Source organism: Nerophis lumbriciformis, linkage group LG21 (genome assembly GCF_033978685.3).
Source record: "Nerophis lumbriciformis linkage group LG21, RoL_Nlum_v2.1, whole genome shotgun sequence".
In the NCBI taxonomy this organism is placed as follows: Eukaryota; Metazoa; Chordata; class Actinopteri; order Syngnathiformes; family Syngnathidae; genus Nerophis; species Nerophis lumbriciformis.
Window position 1 is genome coordinate 2,385,001 of NC_084568.2, and position 12,500 is coordinate 2,397,500.

At 41.5% G+C, this 12,500-nt stretch overlaps 3 protein-coding genes across 6 annotated transcripts in view; 2 read left to right on the forward strand and 1 right to left on the reverse strand.

Annotated features, from left to right (window-relative positions):
• The window catches only part of snx13 (sorting nexin 13), a 112,304-nt gene extending 109,645 nt beyond the window's left edge, over positions 1 to 2,659 (forward strand). The window contains exon 25 of the mRNA XM_061983232.2: positions 953 to 2,659. Within this exon, the coding sequence (XP_061839216.1) occupies positions 953 to 1,188 (236 nt within the window). The 3' untranslated portion in view covers positions 1,189 to 2,659. The remainder of the gene's footprint in view (positions 1 to 952) is intronic.
• Positions 2,660 to 4,819: 2,160 nt separating this feature from the next.
• On the reverse strand, positions 4,820 to 5,550 carry LOC133621421 (distal membrane-arm assembly complex protein 1). The gene is made up of 2 exons (XM_061983479.2): positions 5,063 to 5,550; positions 4,820 to 4,967 (listed from the first exon to the last, which is right to left on the reverse strand). Exons 1-2 carry the CDS (start codon positions 5,274 to 5,276, stop codon positions 4,897 to 4,899), a joined length of 285 nt encoding a protein of 94 aa, XP_061839463.1. The 5' UTR covers positions 5,277 to 5,550; the 3' UTR covers positions 4,820 to 4,896.
• A 3,548-nt stretch (positions 5,551 to 9,098) lies between these two features.
• btd (biotinidase) overlaps positions 9,099 to 12,500 on the forward strand; it is an 18,145-nt gene continuing 14,743 nt past the window's right edge. The window contains exons 1-2 of one of the 4 annotated variants that reach the window (XM_061983214.2): positions 9,099 to 9,243; positions 9,334 to 9,506. In XM_061983214.2, the coding sequence (XP_061839198.1) occupies positions 9,453 to 9,506 (54 nt within the window). In that variant the 5' untranslated portion in view covers positions 9,099 to 9,243; positions 9,334 to 9,452. Of the gene's footprint in view, positions 9,507 to 12,500 lie in introns of all 4 variants that reach the window. The other 3 variants (XM_061983212.2, XM_061983213.2, XM_061983211.2) reach the window with 3 other exon arrangements.

A 12,500-nucleotide genomic window follows, 5' to 3' on the forward strand; every position in this document is an offset into this window, starting at 1 on the left:
CAGGAGATTTTAATGGGAGCATTCGCATACCATGGTTTATATAGGGCACAGAGTGGGTGGGTACAGGCTGGCGTAGGGGCGTGGTGATTGGCTCATGTGTTACCTAGGAGGTGTTTCCGTCTATGGCGGCATGCTGTTACAATTTCGCTGCGCTTGTTGAGGGATGACAGGTCTGGACGGTAAATAATAAACAGTTTCTCTTTCAAGCATAGGTTGCATCTTTTATTACCACTATTGTAAGGTGTGCTGGATGCAAGAATTTGCCATGTTATTGAATATTCAACATTATTGTCTTTGAGGTCCCAAATGTGTTTGCTGAGTTCTGTGGTATTTCGCAGGTTTTTGTTCCTGAAAGAAGCCTTGTGATTGTTCCATCTGGTTTTGAATTCACCCTCGGTTAATCCTACATATGTGTCGGATGTGTTAATGTCCTTGCGTATTACCTTAGATTGGTAGACAACTGATGTTTGTAAGCACCCCCCGTTGAGAGGGCAATCAGGTTTCTTTCGGCAGTTACAGCCTTTGTTGGTTTTGGAGTCGCTCTGTCTTGCATCCAGCACACCTTACAATATATATATATATATATATATATATATATATATATATATACATATATGTGTGTATATATATATATATATGTGTGTATGTATATATATATATATATATATATATATATATATATATATATATATATACATATATATATATATATATATATATATATATATGATATGTGTGTGTATGTTACTCATCAGTTACTCAGTACTTGAGTAGTTTTTTCACAACATACTTTTGACTTTTACTCAAGTAAATATTTGGGTGACTACTCCTTACTTTTACTTGAGTAATAAATCTCTAAAGTAACAGTACTCTTACTTGAGTACAATTTCTGGCTACTCTACCCACCTCTGGTCATCACACAAGATAAGCGATCGTGTTTCCTTGTGTGCAGATGAGCTGAAGCACATCATCGGTGCGGACACCACTCGCAAGGGCATACTGCGGGTCTTCAACATGTTCCAGTACCAGCCCATGAACCGGCGACTGGTCTACGTGTTCCTGGAGGGCTTCTTGGAGACCATGTTTCCTCAGTACAAGTTCCCGGAGCTTTTTGTCAAGCTGCACTCCCGCTCGCCGCGCATCCACAGATATAGCCAGAAACTCAAATCTTCCTCCCTCAAAAGGTGACAAAAGCGAAGTCAACACACACACACACACACACACACACTTAAGAGCTAAACTTGAGGTTGGGGGAGGGGCTTGATGTGAACTTTAAAGTATGGAAACACGCCCACAAACAAAGCAATGGCATCCAGACTGAACATGAGTCACCATCGTTTTCCCCCTCTCAGATCTTTTTAGTTGTTCAGTTTGATCAGGGCGGGTTTATGCTGCTTTGTGTTGGTCCTAATAGGAGGCCATGAGTACTGTATTTTTTTTTTTCTTCTTCTTTTTTTTAAAACTGCAGGAATAATTAGCATACACCCACACCTTGCCTTACCTTCCGGCCCGCTTCTGCGATTGGGCCGCCACCCTCAAGGTGAAGCAGCCGCAGTCCCGACTCGCCCCCTTAATGCTGTAGACCTTTTAACTACAAAAGCTGCACTCTTGTATTTGTGTTTCCGTGGCAACCAAATATGTCAAAAGCACTGGTTTACGAGGCGCTGTTTTTAAAATGTGACTGAACAAATATAGGATGAATGGATTTTTTTTTTTTTTAAAGCCTCGGGGCTTCTCTTGGATCCTTTCTGACTGTACATCACAATCCTCCGGGAGGAAGCCACACCCCCTTTAACTCGAACCCTGATGACCAAAGCCCATGTGTGAACATTGAAGAAACGACGAGCATCGTCACGAGCACACCAGTAGTATGCTTCAAAGAATGTATCGCGTGTGGATAATTCAGTGCGAGTGGTAAAAAAAAAAAAACGGTGCCAGTGTGGGCGAGCGAGGTCGCCTTAATAGTGTAAAAAAAAAAAAAAAAAAAAAAAAAAAAAAAGACGCACGCTAGGACATGACTGAACCCTTCACTAGAGATATATGGACAAATATCACGTTTTGTGCAATATTACTTTAATGCATGTGAATTCTTGTACAGTCAAACGAGATATTATTTTTTAAAAACTTTAACATTCCATTGTACTGCTTTTCTTTTACAGACTTGTTTTATAAGTCATTTTTCCCCAAGTGTTTTACCTGAACGCTCACTTTTATTGGCAAGTTAGCCAGTAGACTCAAGCAGGATCAGCCCCCCCCCCACGTGACCTGTGCAATCACTGCAAATAAGCACTTAAGTAGCAACTATGGGAGAGCGCCTCCTATTGGCTAGACGGAGCACCCAAACCCGCAGTCATTGGCTGAGGAATAAACCGACTTGTACATGGAAGGTGATCACCACCTCTTTTTAACCCCGATACGTGCATATACTTGTACAGTTTGTGTCAATAGCGTGCCTAAATGTTCTTTCAACTCTATTTTCATATTTTTCTTTAACCTAAAAAAAAAAAAAAAAGAGCAAATCAGAATGTCATGATCACTTTACTCGACTGAAATGACCTTCGTGTTTGTTTTTGTTTTTTTGCATCATGCTTCTCAACAAACCTTCCTTGAGAGCAACTGTGCTCAGATCAGTATAACACTAATAAAAAGGTAACTCAGACTCCATCCATCCATCCATCTTCTTCCGCTTATTCGAGGTCGTGTCGCGGGGGCAGCAGCCTAAGCAGAGAAGCCCGGACTTTCCTCTCCCCAGACACTTCGTCCAGCTCTTCACGGGGGATCATAGTCTTCCCAACGTGTCCTGGGTCTTCACCGTGACCTCCTACCGGTCGGACGTGCCCTACAACACCTCCCTAGGGAGGCGTTCGGGTGGCATCCTGACCAGATGCCCGAACCACCTCATCTGGCTCCTCTCCATGTGGAGAAGCAGCGGCTTTACTTTGAGCTCCTCCCGGATGACAGAGCTTCTCACCCTATCTCTAAGGGAGAGCCCCGCCACCCGGCGGAGGAAACTCATTTCGGCCGCTTGTACCCGTGATCTTGTCCTTTCGGTCATAACCCAAAGCTCATGACCATAGGTGAGGATGGGAACGTAGATCGACCGGTAAATTGAGAGCTTTGCCTTCCGGCTCAGCTCCTTCTTCACCACAACGGATCGATACAGCGTCCGCATTACTGAAGACGCCGCACCGATCCGCCTGTCGATCTCACGATCCACTCTTCCCCCACTCGTGAACAAGACTCCGAGGTACTTGAACTCCTCCACTTGGGGCAAGATCTCCTCCCCAACCCGGAGATGGCACTCCACCCTTTTCCGGGCGAGAACCATGGACTCGGACTTGGAGGTGCTGATTCTCATCCCAGTCGCTTCACACTCAGCTGCGAACCGATCCAGCGAGAGCTGAAGATCCTGGCCAGATGAAGCCATCAGGACCACATCATCTGCAAAAAGCAGAGACCTAATCCTGCAGCCACCAAACCAGATCCCCTCAACGCCTTGACTGCGCCTAGAAATTCTGTCCATAAAAGTTATGAACAGAATCGGTGACAAAGGGCAGCCTTGGTGGAGTCCAACCCTCACTGGAAACGTGTCCGACTTACTACCGGCAATGCGGACCAAGCTCTGGCACTGATCATACAGGGAGCGGACTGCCACAATCAGACAGTCCGATACCCCATACTCTCTGAGCACTCCCCACAGGACTTCCCGAGGGACACGGTCGAATGCCTTCTCCAAGTCCACAAAACACATGTAGACTGGTTGGGCAAACTCCCATGCACCCTCAAGGACCCTGCCGAGAGTATAGAGCTGGTCCACAGTTCCACGACCAGGACGAAAACCACACTGTTCCTCCTGAATCCGAGGTTCGACTATCCGGCGTAGCCTCCTCTCCAGTACACCTGAATAGACCTTACCGGGAAGGCTGAGGAGTGTGATCCCACGATAGTTAGAACACACCCTCCGGTTCCCCTTCTTAAAGAGAGGAACCACCACCCCGGTCTGCCAATCCAGAGGTACCGCCCCCGATGTCCACGCGATGCTGCAGAGTCTTGTCAACCAAGACAGCCCCACAGCATCCAGAGCCTTAAGGAACTCCGGGCGGATCTCATCCACCACCGGGGCCTTGCCACCGAGGAGCTTTTTAACTACCTCAGCAACCTCAGCCCCAGAAATAGGAGAGCCCACCACAGACTCCCCAGGCACTGCTTCCTCATAGGAAGACGTGTTGGTGGGATTGAGGAGGTCTTCGAAGTATTCCCTCCACCGATCCACAACATCCGCAGTCGAGGTCAGCAGAACACCATCCTCGCCATACACGGTGTTGATAGTGCACTGCTTTCCCTTCCTGAGGTGGCGGATGGTGGTCCAGAATTGCTTCGAAGCCGTCCGGAAGTCGTTTTCCATGGCCTCACCGAACTCCTCCCATGTCCGAGTTTTTGCCTCTGCGACCGCTGAAGCCGCACACCGCTTGGCCTGTCGGTACTTGTCCGTTACACTTACGTGTAACTTACAAATGACAATATATTTATTTATTTAAGTGTGTATCAAACTGGTAGCCCTTCGCATTAATCAGTACTCAAGAAGTAGTTTTTGGTTTCAAAAAGGTTGGTGACCCCTGTACTAGGGCATCAAATCAGTGTCAGTTGAGTCGGTCCATAGGTTGCCTGTAGGGATTTTTAATGTCCAGCAGATGTCAGTATTTAGTCACACAGTATCGACACAGTATCAATACAGTTTTGCAATGTGTCGAAACGCTTCATGACGCCTCATCAACCCATCACTAGTATGTTGCAGTCTGTGTGGTACATAGAAAAATGCTTGCTTATAATGTATATTTGTCACACATACTTTATGTCCGTTTCAAACACTTTGTCCATATTTATCCCCAAGCTGCCTCACTTCTCGTCCGCCCTCTTCATTTTCCCCACAGGGTCAACCATGACGATCACTCCCCATCCGGCCAAACCTGGTCATAATGGGGAACATGTCATTAGAAATGTTTAATCACGCTAACATGTATTGTTGATTTATTTTCTCTCATTTTCCATGCGTCCTACTCACATGCTGCGAATGTGATCTGTGCGACTGTCCCCACGGAGGTCGGCCCGCCCAGGCGCATGACTCTGCGGGCGCCGTTGTGCACGTAGGCCGCGGCCAGGATCAGACCGCCGCCGGAGAGGAGGCGGCAGCTCAAGCAGTCCTTAAAAGCCTGCAAGGACTTGGACGTGGGAGGTTTAGTAATATTGTCGCTCATTTCTCCTCCTGTTGTTGCCATCTTGCTCCGGTGCGTGTGTGCGAACGAGAGCTGCGCGGAAGCTTTTAACTTGGCGTTAAAAAAAAAGACACTTGAAAAATTCAGCAGGCGGTCATAAAGTGTACAAAATGCATGTTCTCACTGCTTCATATTTTATGACATAACGCGTTCATTTTTTTCCAAAAGAAAGTTGTCACTAAAACTGCCAGATCAGTTTGCGCATGTGCAAACATAACTTCCTGTCGTGCTAGTTTTACGACACTGTGTCATAAAATATTTTAAAAAATATATACATAGTACGTGAAAAGCAAAACTTTAAACAAAACGTGTAGTTTTTTGATGTTTTGATATTACCAGTCGATTATTTTAGGAACCGTTGTTTTAAAACAGTCAAGCGGATCGTGAACTGGCATCCAGAAAGGGTTCCTATAAAATACTACTTCCGGTTTACGGCAGACTATGTACGTTTATTGCGCTTTCAAAATAGCATTTTTTGTTTACTTGAGGTTTTTTCCCTCTGTGAGGGATTTAAATGTACAAGGTACGTGGAAAGCGAAACTTTAAACAAAGTGTGTAGTTGTCGATTATTTGATATTATCAGTCGATGCTTTTACGAACTGTTTTAAAACAGTCAAGTGAATAGTGGAGTGAGAAAAAGGGCTCCTATAAAATACTACTTCCGGTTTACGGCAGGCCACGTACGTGTATTGCGCTTTCAAAATAAAGGTTTTTGTTTACTTGAGGTTTTTTCCCTCGGTGAGGGTTTTAAATGTACGATTATTTGATATTATCAGTCGATGCTTTTACGAATCGTTGTTTTAAAACAGTCAAGTGAATAGTGGAGTGACAAAAAGGGGGTCATATAAAATACTACTTCCGGTTTACGGCAGGCCACGTACGTGCTTGCGCTTTCAAAATAAAGGTTTTTGTTTACCTGAGAATGTTTTCCCTCGGTGAGGGATTTAAAACTTGGCGCATATGTCACACTTCAAAAATTCAACCGGCGGTCAGAAAATGTACAAAATGTATGTTCTCACTGTCACATATTTACATAAATACGCGTTCATTTTTCCAAACAAATGAGAGTTGTTACTAAAACTGCCTGATCAGTTTGCGCATGTGCAAACATAATTTCCTGCCGTACTAGTTTTACGACACTGTCATAAAATATATATACATAGTACGTGAAAAACAAAACTTTAAACAAAACGTGTAGTTTTTGATTTTTTGATATTACCAGTCGATTATTTTACGATCTGTTGTTTTAAAACAGTCAAGCGGATCGTGAACTGGCATCCAGAAAGGGTTCCTATAAAACACTACTTCCGGTTTACGGCAGTCCACGTGCGTATACTGCGCTTTCAAAATAGAGGTTTTTGTTTATTTAAGTTTTTTTCCCCTCGGTGAGGGATTTAAATGTACAAAGTACGTGGAAAAGCGAAACTCTAAACAAAGTGTTTAGTTGTCGATTACTTTATATTATCAGTCGATGTTTTTACGAACCGTTGTTTTAAAACAGTCGAATAGTGGCTATAAAAGGGCGCCTATAAAATACTACTTCCGGTTTACGGCAGACCACGTAAGTTTAATGCGCTTTCAAAATAAGAGATTTTTGTTTACTTGAGTGTTTTTTCCCTCTGTTAGGGATTTAAAAGCTACAATGCCGCCATAGCTCGTATTCGAGTGGACTTGCGTCATCTTTCAAAATATAGCTTTTTGTTTACTTAAGAGTTTTTTCCCTCGGTGAGGGATTTAAAAGTGGAGGTTCACGGTCAAACTTGGCGCATATGTCAACTGTTTAAAAGACACTTCAAAAACTCAACCGGCGTTTAGAAAATGTACAAAATGTATGTTCTCACTGCCTCATATTTTATTACATAATATGTTCATTTTTCCAAACAAATGAGAGTTGTTACTAAAACTGCCTGATCAGTTTGCGCATGTGCAAACATAACTTCTTGCCGTGCTTAAGTTTTACGACGCCGGCGTGTCGTAAAACATTAAAAAAAAAAAATGTACAAAGTACGTGGAAAGCGAAACTTTAAACAAAATGTGTAGTTGTCGATTTTTTGATATTATCAGTCGATGTTTTTACGAACTGTTGTTTTAAAACAGTCAAGCGGCTCGTGGAGTGACACAGAGGCATTCAGAAAGGGCGCCTATAAAATATTATACTTCCGGTTAACGGCGCTTTCAAAATAAAGGTTTTTGTTTACTTGAGAGTTTTTCCCCTCGGTGAGGGATTTAAAAGCTCCAATGCCGCAGTGGACTTGCGTCATCTTGGTTAATTAATGTCGATGTTTTTACGAACCGTTGTTTTAAAACAGTCAAGCGAATAGTGTAGTGACACCAAGGCACCCAGTAAAGGGCGCCTATAAAATACTACTTCCGGTTTACGGCAGACCACGTAAGTTTAATGCGCTTTCAAAATAAGAGATTTTTGTTTACTTGAGTGTTTTTTTCCCTCTGTTAGGGATTTAAAAGCTACAATGCCGCCATAGCTCGTATTCGAGTGGACTTGCGTCATCTTTCAAAAAATAGCTTTTTGTTTACTTAAGAGTTTTTTCCCTCGGTGAGGGATTTAAAAGTGGAGGTTCACGGTCAAACTTGGCGCATATGTTAACTGTTTAAAAGACACTTCAAAAACTCAACCGGCGTTTAGAAAATGTACAAAATGTATGTTCTCACTGCCTCATATTTTAAAACATAATATGTTCATTTTTTCAAACAAATGAGAGTTGTTACTAAAACTGCCTGATCAGTTTGCGCATGTGCAAACATAACTTCTTGCCGTGCTTAAGTTTTACGACGCCGGCGTGTCGTAAAACATAAAAAAAAAAAATGTACAAAGTACGTGAAAAGCGAAACTTTAAACAAAATGTGTAGTTGTCGATTATTTTATATTATCAGTCGATTTTTTTTTTTACGAACCGTTGTTTTAAAACAGTCAAGCGGCTCGTGGAGTGACGCAGAGGCATTCAGAAAGGGCGCCTATAAAACATTCTACTTCCGGTTAAGTGCGCTTTCAAAATAAAGGTTTTTGTTTACTTGAGAGTTTTTCCCCTCGGTGAGAGATTTAAAAGCTCCAATGCCGCAGTGGACTTGCGTCATCTTGGTTAATTAATGTCGATGTTTTTACGAACCGTTGTTTTAAAACAGTCAAGCGAATAGTGGAGTGACACCAAGGCACCCAGAAAGGGCGCCTAGAAAATACTACTTCCGGTTTACGGCAGACCACGTAAGTTTAATTCGCTTTCAAAATAGAGTTTTTTGTTTACTTGAGTGTTTTTTCCCTCTGTTAGGGATTTAAAAGCTACAAGTCGTATTCGAGTGGACTTGCGTCATCTTTCAAAAAATAGCTTTTTGTTTACTTAAGAGTTTTTTCCCTCGGTGAGGGATTTAAAAGTGGAGGTTGGTCAAACTTGGCGCATATGTCAACTGTTTAAAAGACACTTCAAAAACTCAACCGGCGTTTAGAAAATGTACAAAATGTATGTTCTCACTGCCTCATATTTTATTACATAATATGTTCATTTTTTTCAAACAAATGAGAGTTGTTACTAAAACTGCCTGATCAGTTTGCGCATGTGCAAACATAACTTCTTGACGTGCTTAAGTTTTACGACGCCGGCGTGTCGTAAAACATTTTTAAAAAATGTACAAAGTATGTGGAAAGCGAAACTTTAAACAAAATGTGTAGTTGTCGATTATTTTATATTATCAGTCGATTTTTTTACGAACCGTTGTTTTAAAACAGTCAAGCGAATAGTGGAGTGACACCAAGACACCCAGAAAGGGCGCCTATAAAATACTACTTCCGGTTTACGGCAGACCACGTACGTTTATTGCGCTTTCAAAATAAAGGTTTTTGTTTACTTGAGAGTTTTTCCCCTCGGTGAGGGATTTAAAAGCTCCAATGCCGCAGTGGACTTGCGTCATCTTGGTTAATTAATGTCAGTCTGCGTTACCTGCTGACGTTGTTCGGCAGGTAAGACACACCTGGAACAACTTGATGTACTTCCAGTAGTAATCATGTCGCTGCAGGTAACTTTTATGGCGGTGTGGACGTTCACGGCAGCTTTTGGTCAAACGTGGCACACTTTGGACTCCTCGTACGTCGCTGCGGTGTACGAACATCACCTGATCCAAAACCCGAACCCCCTGGTCCCCGTGTCCCGGCACCAAGCCCTCCAGCACATGCAGAAGAACTTGGACGTGTACGAGGCGCAAGCAGCTCTGGCAGCCCAGCAGGTAGGAAGCATGCATGCATTATTGTATATATATATACTCATACTTGCCAACCCTCCCGGATTTTCCGGGAGACTCCCGAAATTCAGCGCCTCTCCCGAAAACCTCCCGGGACAAATTTTCTCCCGAAATTCAGGCGGACCTGAGTGACGTGTGGACAGCCTGTTTTCACGTCCGCTTTCCTACAATATAAACAGCGTGCCTGCCCAATGACGTTATAACTGTAGAATGATGGAGGGCGAGTTCTCGGTTTCTTATGTGGGTTTATTGTTAGGCAGTTTCATTAACGTCCTCCCAGCATCACACAACAACAGCAGTCACGTTTTCGTCTACCGTAAAGCAGTTTGTCTGCCGTAAACAGCAATGTTGTGACACTCTTAAACAGGACAATACTGCCATCTACTGTACGTGCATATGTGACAATAACATCTAAGGCTTTTAGAGAGTGCAGTGCACAACTGCGCACACAACAAGGAGACGAAGCAGAATGCATCATCAGAGAGGGTGTTCAGCATGGTTCGAAAAATAGTGACAGAGAATAGAACAAGGATGGACAATTCAACCCTTAACTCAACAATGAGTAGATGAGTGTTATGTGTGTGTATATCATACTTGCCAACCCTCACAAATTTTCCGGGAGACTCCCGAAATTGAACGCCTCTCCCGAAAACCTCCCGGGACAAATATTCTCCCGAAAATCTCCCGATTTTCAGCCGGAGCTGGAGGCCACGCCCCCTCCAGCTCCATGCGGACCTGAGTGAGGACAGCCTTTTTCCACGACGGGAGGACAACAGGATGACAAGAAATAAATCATCCAGACTAGAGATAAATTGTATTATTATGTTTATCTTACCTAAAAATAAATATATTTATTAATTTAAAAAAAACTAAATATATTTTTACTATATTTTGCTAAAAACATAAAAATTATTTGTATTTTTATTTGTATTTTTTCTGACTCCTTATTACATCCAGCCATAGAATTATACATAAAAATAAACATATTTGAAATAGTTAATTTTGAATTATCATAATAATTAATTTAAAATGACCATATTTAATCATCAAAATAATTGCTTGTTTATCAACAACTTTAGCATTTTATTCATTACATTTTGAAGCTCTCAGAAGCCAAGTTATGTTATTTATGCAAGTTTGAAGTATCAATTATCCAAACACAGTTTTGTTTGCATATTTTCAGGATATATATATATATATATATATATATATATATATATATATATATATATATATATATATATATATATATATATATGTATGTATGTATGAAATACTTGACTTGGTGAATTCTAGTTGTCAATATACTCCTCCCCTCTTAACCACGCCCCCAACCACGCCCTGCCCCACCCCCGACCACGCCCCCACCCCCCACCTCCCGAAATCGGAGGTCTCAAGGTTGGCAAGTATGTATATACTGTATATATATAAGTATATGTACAATATATAAGATTTAAAAAAATAGATTTTAGGGGAGGGGGGGATACAAAAAACTAGTGAAATGATCAGTCCATGCAGCCAGTTAATTTTACTAGATAAAACATTAATTAAATTAAGATGTATATATCTAGGAATTAGCAGGACTTTTAAGATAAAATACCAATTTTATTCTACAAATAAGCCTGCCATTTTTTAATTAAGCATCCTTTTAGTAATTGTGTAACAAAGTGGAGGAAACCAAAATATAGTATTGGACTCGTGTTGTCTCGATACCAATATTTTGGTACCGGTACCAAAATGTATTTCGATACTTTTCTAAATAAAGGGGACCGCAAAAAAAAATGGCATTATTGGCTTTATATTAACAAAAAATCTTAAAGTACATGAAACATATGTTTATTATTGCAATTTAGTCCTTAAATAAAATGTTGAACATACTAGACAACTTGTCTTTTAGTAGTAAGTAAACAAACAAAGACTCCTAATTAGTCTATGCAGTAACATATTGTGTCATTTATACACCTATTATTTTGTACACTTTATGAAGGAAAAGCTGTAGAAAATGTATTATTAATCTACTTGTTCATTTACTGTTAATATCTGGTTATTTTCTATTTTAACATGTTCTATCTACACTTCTGTTAAAATGTAATAATCACTTATTCTTCTTTTCTTTGATACTTTACATTAGTTTTGGATGATACCACACATTTAGGTATGGATCTGATACCAAGTAGTTACAGGATCATACATTGGTCATATTCAAAGTCCTCATGTGTCCAGGGACTTATTTCCTGAGTTTATGAATATAATATGAATTTAAAAAAAAAATCAAATATCAAAATATTGATGTAATCATAGTAGTATTTACTAGATAAGCTCTTGTAACTGGTATCATTACAGTGGATGTCAGGTGAAGATCCACCCATGACATTTGTTTACATTGTGACACCGGTGAGCTATTGTATCCTCCTACTCTTGGCAAGTGGCAAATAATTTGAAGTGCACTAACCTTAGTTTTACTCATTTGAGTTCATGTATTTGGGATCAATTCTACTTGAATTCTGCTTGGAGACTTGGGACAGCTTCTGCAGACAATCAGCAGTTAAACTTTAACTAAAATGTGCAACTGGGTGGACTGTAGACCCCTCAAGTGGACTATAGACCCTTCAAGTAGACTGTCGATCCCTCAAGTAGACTGTAGACCCCTCAAGTAGACTGTAGACCCCGCAAGTGGACTGTAGACCCCTCATTAGACTGTCGATCTCTCAAGTAGACTGTAGACCCTTCAAGTAGACTGTAGACCCTTCAAGTAGACTGTAGACCCCTCAAGTAGACTGTCGACCCCTCAAGTAGACTGTCGACCCCTCAAGTAGACTGTAGACCCCTCAAGTAGACTGTAGACCCCTCAAGTAGACTGTCGACCCCTCAAGTAGACTATAAACCCCTCAAGTAGACTGTAGACCTCTCAAGTAGACTGTAGACCCCTCAAGTGGACTGTAGACCCCTCAAGTAGACTGTAGACCCTTCAAGTAGACT